The sequence below is a fragment of the Xenopus laevis genome, chromosome 3L, assembly GCF_017654675.1.
Source record: "Xenopus laevis strain J_2021 chromosome 3L, Xenopus_laevis_v10.1, whole genome shotgun sequence".
Lineage (NCBI taxonomy): Eukaryota > Metazoa > Chordata > Amphibia > Anura > Pipidae > Xenopus > Xenopus laevis.
In genome coordinates, this window is record NC_054375.1 from 121129371 (window position 1) to 121145052 (window position 15682).

A 15682-nucleotide genomic window follows, 5' to 3' on the forward strand; every position below is an offset into this window, starting at 1 on the left:
TGTTCTTAATCTGGCAACTTCTGAGAAGTTAAACTAGTGACGTGCAGGGTGATAATTGCTCAGGCAAGTATTTTGGTTGTTAGGGTCTAAATTATCCTAGCAACCAATCAGTGGCTTGCTTGAGAGACCGGAACATGATTAGGAGAGGCCTGAATAGAAAGATAAGTAATGAAAAGTAACAATAGTTTTTGGGCTGCCTTAGCCCAGGCCAGCCACATTTCTCGTCTCCCTTTTAAATGCAAAGGCATGTGTACATTTTACATACAAATACTGTTGACTATTTTGAAAACTCTGGTTGTGCTTTATTGAATGAATGTAAAAAAATAGTAACACTACTATATGTTAGGAGGGAATACAGGCGGGAATATAGCCTAACATTTAGGCATTAAACGATGTTAAATGTCTTCCTGACAAATCTTTTGTGGATAACGAAAAATACGCTGGTTATTCCAAGACTCAGGCTGCAAAACAGTGCGTAATCCAGGATCTCTGCAAATGGGATTTGATCACTCACCTACTTGCTCGCAAGATATTTTATTTGCACTTCAAAGCCCTTCCTTTTTCTTTCTTCCCCAAACCCCTTTCCTGTTTATTTCTACCTGTACCACGGAGATCTTTTTAAAGGATAAGTAAACCTTTAAAATAAGTGAATGTAAAACTGATAAGAAGACTGCTCTGATGTTCTTCTGCTTAGGAAAGATGTGAGAAAGGTTTATAATTTAATTCCTAAGCAGAAGAACATCAGAGCAGCCTCTTTCTTTCTCTTGACAACTTTATTGACTACTTGGTGGTCAGACTGGTGGGAAATTGACCAGCAGGTGGCGCTGTTGTAACAAAATTCATTCATATTAACAGTACATGTATCCCTTAATATCATGGAATTGGAAAAAATAAAATAAATAATGAATGTATGATGCAAAAGTGCTTAGAATAGCCCCTCATCAAGTTTACATTCACTTGTTTTAAAGGTTTACTTATCCTTTAAACAGATGTGGGCCAGATGTTGAAGTCTTGCTGCGGTCTATTATAATCGATAGCAGCAAGAATTCACCGGCACACAGGTAATGCTAGCAGGTTATACCTTGCTAAATGTTTATTGCAGCATGCAACGTTTCGGGGTTGCCCCCTTTATCAAGCATCATTCAGAATTCTTGCTGCCATTGGATCGTGAGGTTGCCGTTTCCTCATTTCGCTGTGCACCAGGGATCTCTATCGTTGGGAGGGCCAGGGTGTGCGAGTACTCACTGGATCGTTCTACTATTATAATCGATAGCCATAGACTAGAGAAAGAGACCAATGCAAAAGCAAAGGCATGAAAAGATCCTTTCCATGTTACTGTTTTCATTTAGGATTGCTTGTCTAGGAACTTGGCACTGAAATATACCAATGTGTAAAAGAAACGGATCCGCACACACACCGATTAGTGCAGTCGGGGATTATCTGAAAATATACGTCATCCATTGAAAGGGCAGTAAAAATATGGGCTTTAAATGATAATAGCGTCACTGGATGTGTTTTATAAAACCTCTACCAAAATAAAATGCTCTTGGCCAATGACAATGTTTATAGTCCTGCAATAGAACATTACTGCTTATGCTGTGAAACACATGGATCCTATTTTTCAGGCAACACACAAAGGGTAATTAGTCAAGTACATTAGATATGTGTGTGTGTGTGTGTGTCTTTTCTTTATAACATTAGAATAGAGTAGGATTGAAATCAAGTCATATTTTACTGACCTCTGTGTCTGGTCGTAAAGATCTTAAGTAGCTTTTGAGGTCTCCTCGAGTCATTAATTCCATGATGACAAGTGTTGGCTGACCTTGAGAAACGACCCCTAATAAGCGCACCTGGAAGAGACAGACAAACGTGACAATGGATGGAAAGCATAACCCCATATGGACAACAAAAGGAGCACATGGACAAGGACACTTACAAGTTCTGCTCTATATTTTATTATTAAGAGGGTGTTCGGCAATACTACGGAGTGATTTGTGGAGATAAAATATAGACAGTAAAAATAAATAACGGTAATGGCATATTTTGATTTTCATGTTATTACATCTTTATTTACAAAAAAACGTTTTGTTTTTAGTAAATGAATATGTAAGAAACATGGCGTTTGATCCGGACAGCTGGAGTATGTGACTTTGGTAAGATGCCTTTTGGCCCTTTTGCAGCAGGACTGTTGTCCAAAAGTTGTCCAGATTAATATCGGTTCGCTTTGCTATAATTTTTCAATGCCTTTCTACCCCTAGCCATTTCTAATGGACACAAAGCACCCGAGTCCAACTAAACAGTCTAAGGCAAAATCCAGCAGCGGGTGGCAGACATTTATGAAAGATTCAGCCAAATCCCAAACCAAACCCTACTGGTTGATGGAAACCCCTTTGGATTCTCAAATGTAGACGCACTTGTGTGCTATTGTCATAGATATAAATGTTACAGCTACTGTGATAAAAGAAAATAACCACAACAGAAAGAACTCCAAAGGCCGGACTCAGCTTTTCGCCCAGTGTCCCAAACACCAATTTTTTGACTTTGGTTTTTCAAATGTCCTTTTTCTTGCCACTGTCACTACAATAATCCCTGCACAATCCTTGTGTATCTGACAGCCATAACATTGTCACGTCTAAACATATAATGCTGTGCCAGTCTCTGCATGTTAGAAATTGCAAGGGGGGAGGGGGTGTCCCTGAAAATATTTTGATAGTCTTTTCTCTTCCAGAATAAAATTGCTTTATTATATAGACAACTACGTTATCTGAACAAAATACTTTACTCCTATAAAGGTGTCTAAAAAAATACCACAAATACCCAATGAAAGTTTTAGATGGGTAAATTATCTTTATAGCCTTTTGGGAGCCTTGGGTAAATCACTTGATGGAACATTTATCAGTCTGTGCGCTTCGTACTCAGACACAACAGAAATTTTACAGAGGGTTTTGCAGAATGGTTTTTTTTTCCAGATACACACAAAAAATGTACTTTTTTCATATCAATATCTCACAAACGCATTCAAAGAGAAGGCTTAAAAATAAAGAGGAATAGTAATACCAATAGTAACCTCTGGACACACAGAACTTGCATGCCAAATATACATTGTATTACTCAATACAGTGGGGCTCCCTGAAGGTAAAGGAATATCATAAAGGAAATAAATGTGCACTGGATATGTAGGAGCAACAAAAAGAAAGGGGTGCACACAGAGTATTTAAATACAGAAAAGGGAAGCCTTACGGAGCACACTTACAGTAAGGGAAGATTTCAAGCTTTATTGCATCCAGAAGGGCATAAAATCATCCATTAGTTCATTGAATGCTTCAAGGGGAACTGTAGTCCCCTAAAGAAAGAACACTTTTGCATATTGTCCCCAAAAAAGAATAATTTGACACAAATATTCATGAAGCGGAAGTCTACACACTTATGTCAACACAGATTCCTTCTTCCCATAAGCATGTGTGATCATCGTACTTTGTCAAGATCAAATATTCTGCTCGTGCAGCCTGTTTTTTTTTTAAAGCTAAATATCAACTCCCCAATGGGAATTTATTAATTAGAGGCAATTAGTTCATTGATTCATTTCTTGACGATGCTACTTGCCTGAAACTTGCTAGGATTTTATCTTTGCCTAAGAGGTGATGAAACATGCAATGCGTGTGTAAAATCTCTCTCTGCGCGTCCTAGATTTGCCCGGATGTCCTTGGCAACCAAGGATAGCCCCCACAGAACATTTCTCATGCGCTTACCACGTGGTGACAGTTGAACTCCTTCATGACGGAAGCCTCATTGAGAAATTCAATTCTCTCCCGCATGCTGGCAGCCTCATTGACAGTCTTTATGGCAACCCTTGTCTCTGTCTCGTCCTTCACCACCCCTTTGGCAATGCCCTCGTATACCATTCCGAACGAACCTTGCCCAAGCTCTCTGTTCATTGTTATCTTCTCTCGAGGAACCTCCCATTCATCAGGCACATACACTGAAAAAGAGGTAAATCATAAACATTCAAGAATTCAGAATGCGCGTATATATGAATTTAAAAAACTTCAGAATTGCATGTCACTTCATCCTATAATTTCTGAAGAACGTTAAAAATAAACCAGTGAGTAATTATATCTATATATGTGTGTATGTATGTACTGTAAAGTTATTATTATTATTATACTTTATTTGTATAGCACCGACACATTTCCGCAGTGCCCCAATGAAGCTCACAATCTAAGGTCCCTATCATTCACGCATATTAGGGCCAATTTTATCAGGAACCAGTAAACTGCCTGTATATTTTTAGAGTGTAATAGAAACAGGAATACCCAGAGGAAACCCAGGCAAGTAGAGGAAAAACATACAAACTCCTTACAAGTAGTAACCTGCCTCAAACCAAACCCAGGACTCCAGTGCTGTAAACCAGCAATGCTAGCCATTACACCACCGTTCTGCCAAGAGGTATTGAACCCTTCAATCCTCCTGTTCCCCGAAAATGCTGAGCAAGCCCCATTGTAGAGAAGACACAATTATAAATTAACTTTCTGGGCTAGGTTCAAGGGATGTGCGGGTGACCCTAAACTTGCAGTGACCCGGGGGTTAAGCACTGGTTGGGTGGGTGTGCGTTGGAATTTGGCCAACCACTGAGGGTTAGGTGTAGTTTAGACTAGGGAAGTACACCCCTCATCTGCTTTCAAAGATTCCCTGTATTGGAATCAGAGGCATGCACAAGGTACGGGGTGCTACAATGGCAACATTTTGCAGATTAGGATCGGGGTTCGGGTTAAGGTTTTGTGGTTTCTAGGTACAGCTAACTATAAATTGTCTATAGAGCACCATATATTGAACCAATGAATCTTAGTGGCTTGAATTTCTTGCCTTTAAATTTCACACCCTAAAAAATGTTGGGCTTAAAAATAAGCAGTCCTTAGGAAAGACACAACACTACTGATGAATGTCTCGTCTCTGACAAACCTACTTTGTAAACCCTGTTATTATCTAGACTAGCAATAGAAGGCCTGCTTTCCCAGTATCTCTCCGATGGTGTCCTATTGTAGAGTGTACCTGCGCTGACCTCTATAATAACAATGAAGGAAATGCACATTCCTTTAGATTAAAAGTCAGGGAGGGAAACCTTTAAACGGTTCAAAACTATGAAGTCATCCTGAAAAAGAAAGAACTTCAGAATGTGTAGAAAGCTGTGTTGATGGGTGTAAGAACAGCAACTCGAAGAGCTCCAGGGTCCTCATAAATCTGGTCTCCTCTCCCACCCAGAATACTGCTTGAAATTCCTCCTGAAGGAGTGTCATATCAATGAAGTGCCTTTAAATGGTAATAGTGTCTGTAACAAACAAGCTACCTCTGAACTTCTCTTACTAAACCAGCCAAGGCATGTGTTCTGAAAACATACGCATACTTGTCCATGAACGTTTGTGCTTCTATATATACTACTGATGTAGCATGTAATGACATTAATAAGCAACACATACTAAATATTGGGTAATCTTTTTTAAATGAGTCTAATAATCCATAACCGTGGTTTGTTTTCAAGATCTGATAAGTAAATACTACCGCTTCTTTTTGTAGCAAACCTTGTTTTTTGGCTGTAGCAAATCTTGCACCTTTTATTTTATTACCCTATGATCCAATTTTGTAACTGTATAAAGTGTGATATATTTAGCGGATGACTGGTAAAATACTATTAGGTTGAATACGACAAGTCCTTGATATTCTAGGTGTCACTGCTCATTTCATGGGAATGTCACCATTTACTACAGATTGTTTTGAGATGAAGTGACAAATAGAGATGCCTGGGTGCAGGTTTCAATTAATTCAATCAACATGTAGACCAGAAAAACCGCACATCTCAGGACATATAAAAAATTTTGGTTCATCTTTATTTGGCACATACGGTACTGACATTTCGGCTGTTTTCAAAGTGCACCGTGTTGTTGTGACTGTAACTTTGGGTATAAAATATGATCAAATATTATACTGCAATTGCTTAACCATCAATGTACTTTTCATCTGGTTGTCTATCTTAAATAACAGCCTATGAGGCATTGGATGAACATAATAGACAGTCTGTAATGTACAACATTGTTTGCTTACTTTCTGCAGCACTGAAATACTCGGGGTTCACAGAGGCATAGAGGACACCATTTCCAAGTCGGTTGCTGTTTCTGCAAAGGGAAAGAAGAAAGACTGCTCATACAGGAGCCCATTATGATATCTTTTTCCAACATTTGTACAGACCAGTGTGGCTTTGCTGCTTAAATTCAGCTTTTTTTTTAAAAAAAATTCAGCTTCTTTAAAATTCAGCTTCTGATCACCTCTGATTCACAACTGTGAAATAGTAAGTCAATGTGGTTGAGGAGGAGCAGTGCTCAGCCCTAACGCTGTAGTCCTAGGCACTTACAGTGCTGTTTTGATATTTTTAATTCATGGGATTCGACATATGAATCAATAGCAAAGATCCTGGGCATTTATCTGAAAGGCTAAGGGGTAGCATTGCTTACATTTTCACCACTACAGCGTGTTTAGAATTTGCACAATATGTACGTCAGTCAGATAAAAGAACTAGATATTACAAAAGGAGGCCTGACGTAAAGTGAACATTACTGATTTAGATCTTACCTTTTCTTTGTAACGAAGCAGACAATGGTGATGATACCCACCAGCAGCAATGAAACGGCGAGGGGAATGGCCACGACCATTTGCAGTATATTATTGCTCACGTCGGCTGCATAAAAACAAAGATAAATATATGTATAAATATAAGAGAGAAGAGTTGCTGGCTGCCTCAGGAGCCTTCTTAGCGATTACAAATATGCGCACCAAGAATTAGTATGTTTAATCAAAGAAGAGTCAAGGGTAGAATAGGGGATACGACCTTGGTTAAGTGACTAATATGTAAATGGAATTCAGATTGGTATAAAACATTGTGACTTTTGCATAACTCTCACTAGGTTACAGCAATGTCACAGTTTAATGCAGTGTTAATCTTTATCTGGTCTTATGTATTGATTGCCATGTACAAATTCAACTTTTTTGCACAGAAACAGTTATAAACCCTGGCAACCAGGCAGAGATTTGGACGGACATTAAAAGACACATGAGTACTTAGAAGAAAAATAAAGATGCAGGTATGGCTTCTGTTATCCAGAATGCTCGGGACCTTGGGTTTTCCAGATAACACATCTTTTTGTAATTTGGATCTTCATACCTTAAATCTACTAGAAAATCATTTAAACATTAAATAAATGAAATAGGCTTTCTTTGCCTCAAATAAGGATTCACTATATCTTAGTTTGAATAAAGTACAAGTTACTGTTTTATTATTACAGAGAAAGGGGTAATCTTTTTTAAACATTTGGATAATTTGGATAAAATGGAGTCTATGGGAGATAGGCTTCGGTGCCCGTTAACATTTGCAAATGCATTTAATATTATTTATAATGTATTTTATATGTTTCTATACACACACACACACACACACACGGATAGATGGTTAGATTGCTATTTTATTATTTATAATATTTTTTTGCAAAAAAGAATGCACTTTATTAATGCAATGTTTTGGCGCCATACTAGGGTTAGTGTCTGACGATGAAACACATTTTCTTTGAAGTGATAGGAGTTCTGTGAGTGCAGTTTTTCTGCATGTCGTTTCCATTACTGTATCCTGGACCCAGGCATTTCCTCAGGTACAAATGAGTGCCGCAAACGAAACACTGCTTGCGGTGTTCACAATTATGTGGCTGCAGCCTAGCCTCAGCCACAGGGGCCTTCCAAGAGTTTTTAGAAACTTGTTTCTGTGGCACTTTAGGTCACACAGGGACAGTTCAGAAGGAAAGTAAACAAATATCCCCTTACCCCCTTCATGACAAACATAAAGGGCCCCATTTATAAAGCACCGAGGTAGCACAATCGTTGTACATTTGCGGATTTCTCTGGTTTTATCCATTTTTTTTTCTAGTTATGAAACAGTTTCTTTCCGACACATCTTTTTTTTTTTACCACTTTTTAACTTCCCAAACTTTCACCCTTACCAACAATATTGCTAAAATTACTTTGCCTGCTCAGATTCAGCAAAATTCGATTATTTGTTATGAGAAGATGAAAAACATTTCTCAGGCAAAGTGAGAGAAGAAATCAATATTTTACGGATGACTGATAATGTGGCTGAAGTTGTTGTAACGATACTGATAGTAAAGGGACTTCAGTAACACTTTAGTACAGGTAGTTTGATAACATTTGCATGAATGTTTTGTCAGCCGCCTCCAACATGGACAGAATGGGCTGTTGCAGACAGATTGGCAGACAATGGACTTATACTGTGGATGGCCAACAGCAGCCTATGCCTCCTCTAAAGTACTGCAGCTGGGAATATGGAAGCACAAAGGTATCCCGTATCTTAGTGTCAATTTACTATGCTCATAAACTTCTACCTACAGCTCTGCAGTAGGTAGACACTATACAAATAAGATGCTGGTGCTAAAGTTGGCCTTCATCAAGCTCACTTTAATAATTAAAGTATCCACTCAGCCCTGCACAGTAGTACAAAGAATTCCACCAATAGAATGCCATCTTACGTTTTGGCTTTACACAGAAGGTGACCGTTTCTGTCCAGGATCCATTTCCAAAGAGGGAGATGGCCTGAACCTGTGCAGAGTAATTGCCCGGAGTAAGCCGCACGAGTTTTGCGCCTCTGTTCTTTTGGTAGTCCTGCCTAGACACACATTCCCTTTGCACCTAATAAAAGAAAATGGATTGATTAGAAGTGCCATTCATTCTACCAGTGTCCATTCTACCAGTGTCCATAATAATTCATTTTGGAGGATTTTCTTCTAATCAAATTCCAGCAGTTAGGTGGTGTCTATTTCTCCACTATTAGTATATTGGGGCAGTTAAATGGGTAGATGCTAGACCAATAAAATATACACTGTATATAGATTATTAGTTTGATAATGCTTTATGCCACTAGGTGAAATACAGAAATACGCAATGAAAGCTATCAGGCAGCACATCGAGAGGTTTCGAGTTTTTCTCCTCCAGCTGAAATAACATCTGACAAATGATAGGTGTGGAATTGGTCTAAAAATAATGGCAATAAAGACTGATTGTTTTCTTTTAAGAAATAGTGGCACTGGCACAATGACATGTTATACAGTTTACAACCATATTAACAGCTAGGTATAGGACTGACAATTTCATTAATCTCCCCGGACTGCCTCCCCGCTGGCAATAATACGAATCGCCGCCTGGATTGCTTCGGATTTCGGAAAGGGAAGGCAGTACGGGGAGATTAGTCTCCCGCAGTAGAGGAGATTTGTCACTGGGCGACTAGTCTCCCTGTCTGCCACACTCTAAAGCCAAAAAGTATGAAAAAGTTCAACAAAGTTGAGTTAAGAAATAACTCAAATTCAGGGAAGGATTCTATTTTTAGTTTTGTTTACAACCCTTATTTACTATTTTAATACTGGTAACAGTTTAATATATGTCCTTGACTTCTTTGCCCACTGCAGAAAGGAACAATAAAGATGATGTTATGTTATTTGGCATATTCGATATTAGAAAGCGAATAAAGTAATATATAAGTATATAAGTAATAAAAACTATAGGACTAGAAAAATGGGAACACATTTATTCATTTCAATCTTAACATTACACAAAGAAACAAAGAGGTTGCTCACATCTCCCTGCTGCTTGTACTCAATCTCATACATCAGGATTAGGCCATTTGGCCTGGCTGGCTCAGGCCAACTCAAAAAGACCACACCATAATCTTCTTCTTTAGGGGTTACTGGCCCTGGGATATCATCGGCCCCAGCTAAAAGGCAAAGCAATGTGTGAGCACAAAAGATGGCTAAGCAACAGTATACAATCTTCAGTATAATGTAATGTAATGTTGCCTGATGACTGCACTTTGTGAGAGTATTGCATGCCTTGCCAATAGAAGGGTGCAGCTTTGGAACTTACCTGCTGGCATGGTTCTGGCAAAAACAAAATTGGATGCACTGCAGCCAAGCTTCTCAGCCTCGTGGTTGCAGCTATGGATATCAATACGATAGAGAGTAAAGGGCTGCAGGTTTGAGATCACCGTCCTCTCCCGCTTGTAATCAACCTTTGTCTCATAGAATGGGTATTCTATATCATCTTTTTCGGGGTCTGAGAAATTGTAGAAGTCCTCTGTGGTGAAGTTCTTTCCATAACTGGTCATCGTGGAATTCCCAGCAGCATTGGCATCTCTTCGCCTACGGTTGGGCCTAGATGAGAATGTAACAGAACCGTGTTATTATGAGGGAGGAATAAGGAACACGCATTTTCAAAATATTTAAAAAAAAAATACAAAAGAATCGTGAATATGAAGAAAGTTATCCAGCATAAGAAAAATATAGCATTTTGCAGTAATGGCCAATGGAACAAACCATGTGCACTGAACCGTTGGCATAACTACCAGGGGTGCAGGGGGTGCGATGGCACCTGGGCCCGCACCCTCTTGGGGCCCACAGGAGCCACGATAATGGATATCGTGGATGGTTGGGCAGGGGAAGATATTACAGTGCACGCGAATCATAGAGGGGAGGGCCCGACAGGGGGGCCCACGTGCTCATCCTATACCAGGGCCTGCCGGTGAGTAGTTACGCCACTGCACTGAACTGACCAAAGCAAGCTACTGGCAGGTTGCTATGGGATACTAGACTGTGGCCAATGTTGCTATAAGACCTCCTGTTGTCGGTTTCATCTTAAATTGATGGGACAGACAAATGACTACATTTACTCAATTACATGTAAGGCAACACCAATAACACTAGAATGAGCAACTACATGGCAGGAAATGTATAATTCAAAATAATTTGATAAGTCCTTACATGACCAGAAATATTCTTTGAAACACATCTACACATTCAGTTTTTAAAGAAGAAAATAGTACAGCAATTCCTTTCCCAAAGAGCTAGCAATCATAATTGTAGCAATGGAAATGGTATGGTGCCGATCCTCCAAGGCTTGAAGACATTTAATTCATGGGTGCAATTATTTTCTTTGTTCAAAAGGAGGACAGCTAAGGACCTCCGGGCTTGCACCCCCTCCCAATTATTAACACACTTTCCACAAGAATTTTGGCAAGCTGAGGCTTGAAGTCAAAACCCGTTCAGCACACTCATCCATCACAAGTCTGTAACTTTCATAAGCACCTTAAGCAGGCAGCACTGAAGGTAAATAAACTAAAATCCCTCCCAGGAAATGAGCAGGAAACGTGATCTTTCCCCAATGATGCATGCGCTGAGTGATTCATTTATTTTCCCTCCTTTGTGGTACACACACGCATGCCAGAAAACTTTAGTTCAGGATAAGTGGCTGCTCTTTTCTGTCTCCGGACATCTGATGCAAGGGTGTGCTGTGTGCTGAAGGAAATCTCTCACAAACTCTCCTCCTATTTCTTATCTAAATTCCTTTGATGATAATACTGCACGGAGACCTGATTTCAGAATTTGACCCTAATAACACTCAGAGATCAGTTAACATTCTTCTAGAATAGGTATCACAGGAAGCAGAGGGCCTGAGCCAGTTAGAAATGTGTGTATTTTTGTTCTACCATTCAAAAGCCATGGGCCAGTGATGCTTGTGGTTAGAGATGGCAGTGACATGAAAACAACAGATTTCTCAGAAACATTTTATCTTCAGTACTGCAGTTCGGATGCACCGAAATCTAGTATGTTTTGGATACAGGCAAATCAATTCTCCACAAAAGATGAATATTAAACTGAATTGAAAAAACAACAAAAGATTTGGCTGCGCACAATAGATTCCTATTATAAATTTGTTTATGGTTATAAAAATCTACCCAGGCTTACCTTTTACACTAATCTGTGTGCAAATGTGCTTCAATAATTACATTCTGTTTTATAGAATACTGTGACAACCCCTTTACCCTGAAAGGAATCAATGTGCCATGTTAGAACTCCCATTTAATCTGTTCAAGTCTCCCAACCTGTTTGTACAACTTTGTATACAAACACCCTCCCTTTCTTTTTTTGTATTTTTTTTTTTTTTTTTTGCTCCCTCCTCTTTTAGATGTCTGTAGAATGCAAACATTATTTAAATAAATAAAGAAAATTGCATTATATGGCATAAAGGATGTTATGCTATAGGCAGATAGTCATGTTTTTATTCATTTACGGTCACCTTATGGTAATAAACATGGACCCCCCCCCCAAAAAAAACAGCCTGTATATCTAAGGGCAATACCACAGGGGATGTTTAATCACCTGTACAAAATCATGCTCTCCACATGCAACAAAACACCCAAAAATACCTTTCCATTGAGGATGCACTATTTTGGATTCGGCCGAACTCCCAAATCCTTTGTGAAAGATTTGGGCGAACGCCAAACTCTCATTTGCATATGCAAATCAGTGAGGGGGGAAGAGAGACGCACATTAATTTCAGAGCAAAAAATTCTTTACTCCCTTGTTTTGTGACGAAAAGTCACGTGCATTTTAAGGATTTGGATTTGGTCCGGCCTGGCACAAGGCTTCAACCGAATTCGAATCCTGCTGAAAATTGCTGAATACCGAACCGAATCCTGGATGGGTGCATCCCTACTTTCCATTGCAGATAATAGGGATTTCCTTGCATCCCGGAGTCGCATGTGGATAGCGTGATTCCTTCAGGCCCAAATCTACCACTACTCCTACTCGTTCATTTGGCATGGAAAAGCATAAAAGCACTGGAGAAGATCATTTAAAGCATTTTCAGCACTAACATACATGTTGAAATCAAGTAAACAAGTGGCTAAAGCAGGTGTAAAAAAACCCACCAGAGACAGACAGTGGAGTGAGGGCAGACATTTGCAAAGTACAAGGGCTGCTCTATGAAAGAGTTAATGTGAAAGCTTGTGGTAAACATCTCACAGGAACAAAAGAAATCAGGACTTTCCACTGTGATTCAGCCTCCCCCACCTGGGATAAACCTGCCTTGTCCCTAGGCTGCCTGAACTTGACAGAAAGGATTAAATACAATCTGGCTTTGCATTCCTCCTACAGAAATATCTTTTTTAACTTCCTCCTTCTGCAACTATTCTTCTCTTACGGACACAAATCCGTAAAAATGCCTCCTTTGTTTTCTGGAGACAGATACATTTTTGGCGAAGTGCTTTGAGTTATTGAACATTAAAGCAGGCAGCACTCTAAAGCATTACAAACACACACACAAGCCGAGCATTACACAAACATTTACCATTCTGAACATTTATTGCTTGTTCAGCACCTATCACAGATAGGGTTGCCACGTTTTCTGGAAAAAAATACCGGCATTCCTATATATTTTTCTGTTTTCCCTATTAATAACATTGGGATCAACCATCATTTTTACCGGCCAGGCTGGTATAATACCGGCCAGGTGGCAACCCTAATCCCAGCCCATACCGTATCCAGCCAAGGAGCATGAAACACTGGGCGTCTTGCATCAAGTTTGTACCCTACCCCAGCCTCAATTCATTTGTACAACTCCAATCCCATAAAAGTCGAGACACTGTATAATATGTAAGAGAATGGGATCATTTGCAAATCATTTGACCCCTTATTTAATCACAAACAGTACAAAGACAACAAATCAAATGTTGAAACTGAAAAATGTTATTGTTTTCAGAGAAATACATGACAATTTTGAATTTGATGGCAGTAATATGGTTCTCTGTAACGGTTTGGGAACAGAGGTCAGTTGCTTTAGTTCTAAAAGTGCCTACGTTTCCAAATGTGCCAAGTGTTTCCAATGGGTGATGGGTCAGAACTGCAGAATGGGAAGTTTAGCACCCGAATCTTACTATGGCATACCTCCCAACATTTTGGAAATAAAGAAAGGGACAAAAAAGTTGGTGCGCGTGGCAACGTTTTTTGACCACGCCCATTTTTGTGGCCACACCTCCCAATTACCATTACAAAATTTGGCATGTTATGAAAGTTTGAACATATTTCTGTGTTTTTTTTTCCCAGTTATTACAGTTTTGCTAATGAAGGTGAATTGCCCTTTAAGCTGTGAGTCTAACGTCTCCCGAGGGACCTGTTATCTTGTATTGTTACAATTACTTATTTGCCTATCTCAAAGTTGTTTCAAATGTATCTCATCTGCAGCTGGGCTCTCTTCCATAAGCCAATTAAATTGGAAACATTGTGTCATTTTCTGGCTGTTCAGTGCAGAGAAAATTGGGACTTTCCGGTACAAACGAGGGACTGCGGGTTGAGCTGTCAAAAGAGGGACTGTCCCTCTGAAAATTCGACAGTTGGGAGGTATGCTATGGAGCCATGCAGTTATAATACATGCCGGATTCTGTTTGGCATTGACATACTGACATAAGCAAGGCCTTCAATGAAAAAGACATTGTCTGGATACAGGCCTGGATTTGTGGAAAGGCCACCAAGGCCGGGCCTAGGGTGGCAGGATTTAAAGGGGCGGCATGAAGCACAACCCCACCCACATTGGTTCAGAAGCTCTGGAGCTGATCATGAGATTACGATAATTTTTAAAAATTTGCCATTTGCCATTCCCCAGTGCTCCCACTTCATGATAAAAATCTGTGCATGTACACAAATGAAGGGGAGGGGACCGGGGTGATGAACGGCAGCGGGCCTAGGGGCACCTGCTATATAAATCCGGGCCTGTCTGGATGGCAGCATACACTGATCCAAAATCTGTATGTATGGTTCAGCATTAGTTGTTCCTTTCCAGATGTGCAAGCTACCCAATGCCATGCGCACTGATGCAGCCCCATACCATCACAGATGCTGGCTTTTGTACGTGTGCTGATAATAATCTTTAGCCCGGAGAACGCGGCGTCCATTATTTCCTAAAAGAGTTCCAAATTTTGATTGTTCAGAGCACAGGACAGTTTCCCACTTGACCTCAGTCCATTTTAAATAAGCTTGGGCCCAGAGAAAGCAACAGCTGTGTTTCTGGATCATGTTTATATACTGTTTCTTCATTGCATGATAAGTGTTTAAACTTGCATTTACACACGAAGTGATGAACTGTGATCATAGAAAATGGTTTTCAGCTTCCAATATTTTGGCCTTGTCCCTTGTATACAGAGAATTCCCTGGATTCTTTTAATGATACAATGTACTATAGACAATGTAAAATTGCAAAAAATTTTGAGATTTCATTAAGGGATCTTAAATTGTTGCAATACTTTCCTTTATGGTGTTTTCTTTACTTCTGGTAGACCCTTGCATTACACAACTTTAACAGTTTTTTTGTTGCCACTGTCCCAACTTGGGACTGATATCAAATTCAAAATGAGCATATATTTTTCAGAAAATAACATTTCCCAGCTTCAATGTTTGGTATGCTGCCTTTATACGATAAAGATATCATATGTTGCACTCTGTGCAATTAATTATAGGGTTTAATTGGTTTGCAAACTATCACATTCTCTTTATTTACATTTTATGCCATGTACAAAAAGCCGCCTAAGCAGAACTTGTCACCTATCACAGCACAATAACTTACAGTTCTTACAATTACTTACAATTCACAGCTACCATGAGTTAAAGAGAGTCAGTCCAGGAAAAAAAGGCTTCTACTATATTTGTAAAGAGGCTAAACTAGTATATCTTCATTGAAGACTACCTTTATGGTGATTTCAGCTGATCCGTAAGGCACTTAAGGGCATGAACTTAAAGCTCATGCACAATCC

At 39.5% G+C, this 15682-nt stretch overlaps 1 protein-coding gene across 2 annotated transcripts in view; it reads right to left on the reverse strand.

Moving 5' to 3' along the window:
- Window positions 1-15682, reverse strand: part of igf1r.L (insulin like growth factor 1 receptor L homeolog) — a 166842-nt gene that overhangs the window by 13714 nt on the left and 137446 nt on the right. For both annotated transcript variants that reach the window (XM_018253259.2, XM_041586870.1), the window contains 7 exons: window positions 9967-10253; window positions 9681-9817; window positions 8580-8739; window positions 6622-6727; window positions 6097-6167; window positions 3750-3979; window positions 1740-1850 (listed from right to left, as the gene is read on the reverse strand). In XM_018253259.2, the coding sequence (XP_018108748.1) occupies window positions 1740-1850; window positions 3750-3979; window positions 6097-6167; window positions 6622-6727; window positions 8580-8739; window positions 9681-9817; window positions 9967-10253 (1102 nt within the window). The remainder of the gene's footprint in view (window positions 1-1739; window positions 1851-3749; window positions 3980-6096; window positions 6168-6621; window positions 6728-8579; window positions 8740-9680; window positions 9818-9966; window positions 10254-15682) is intronic.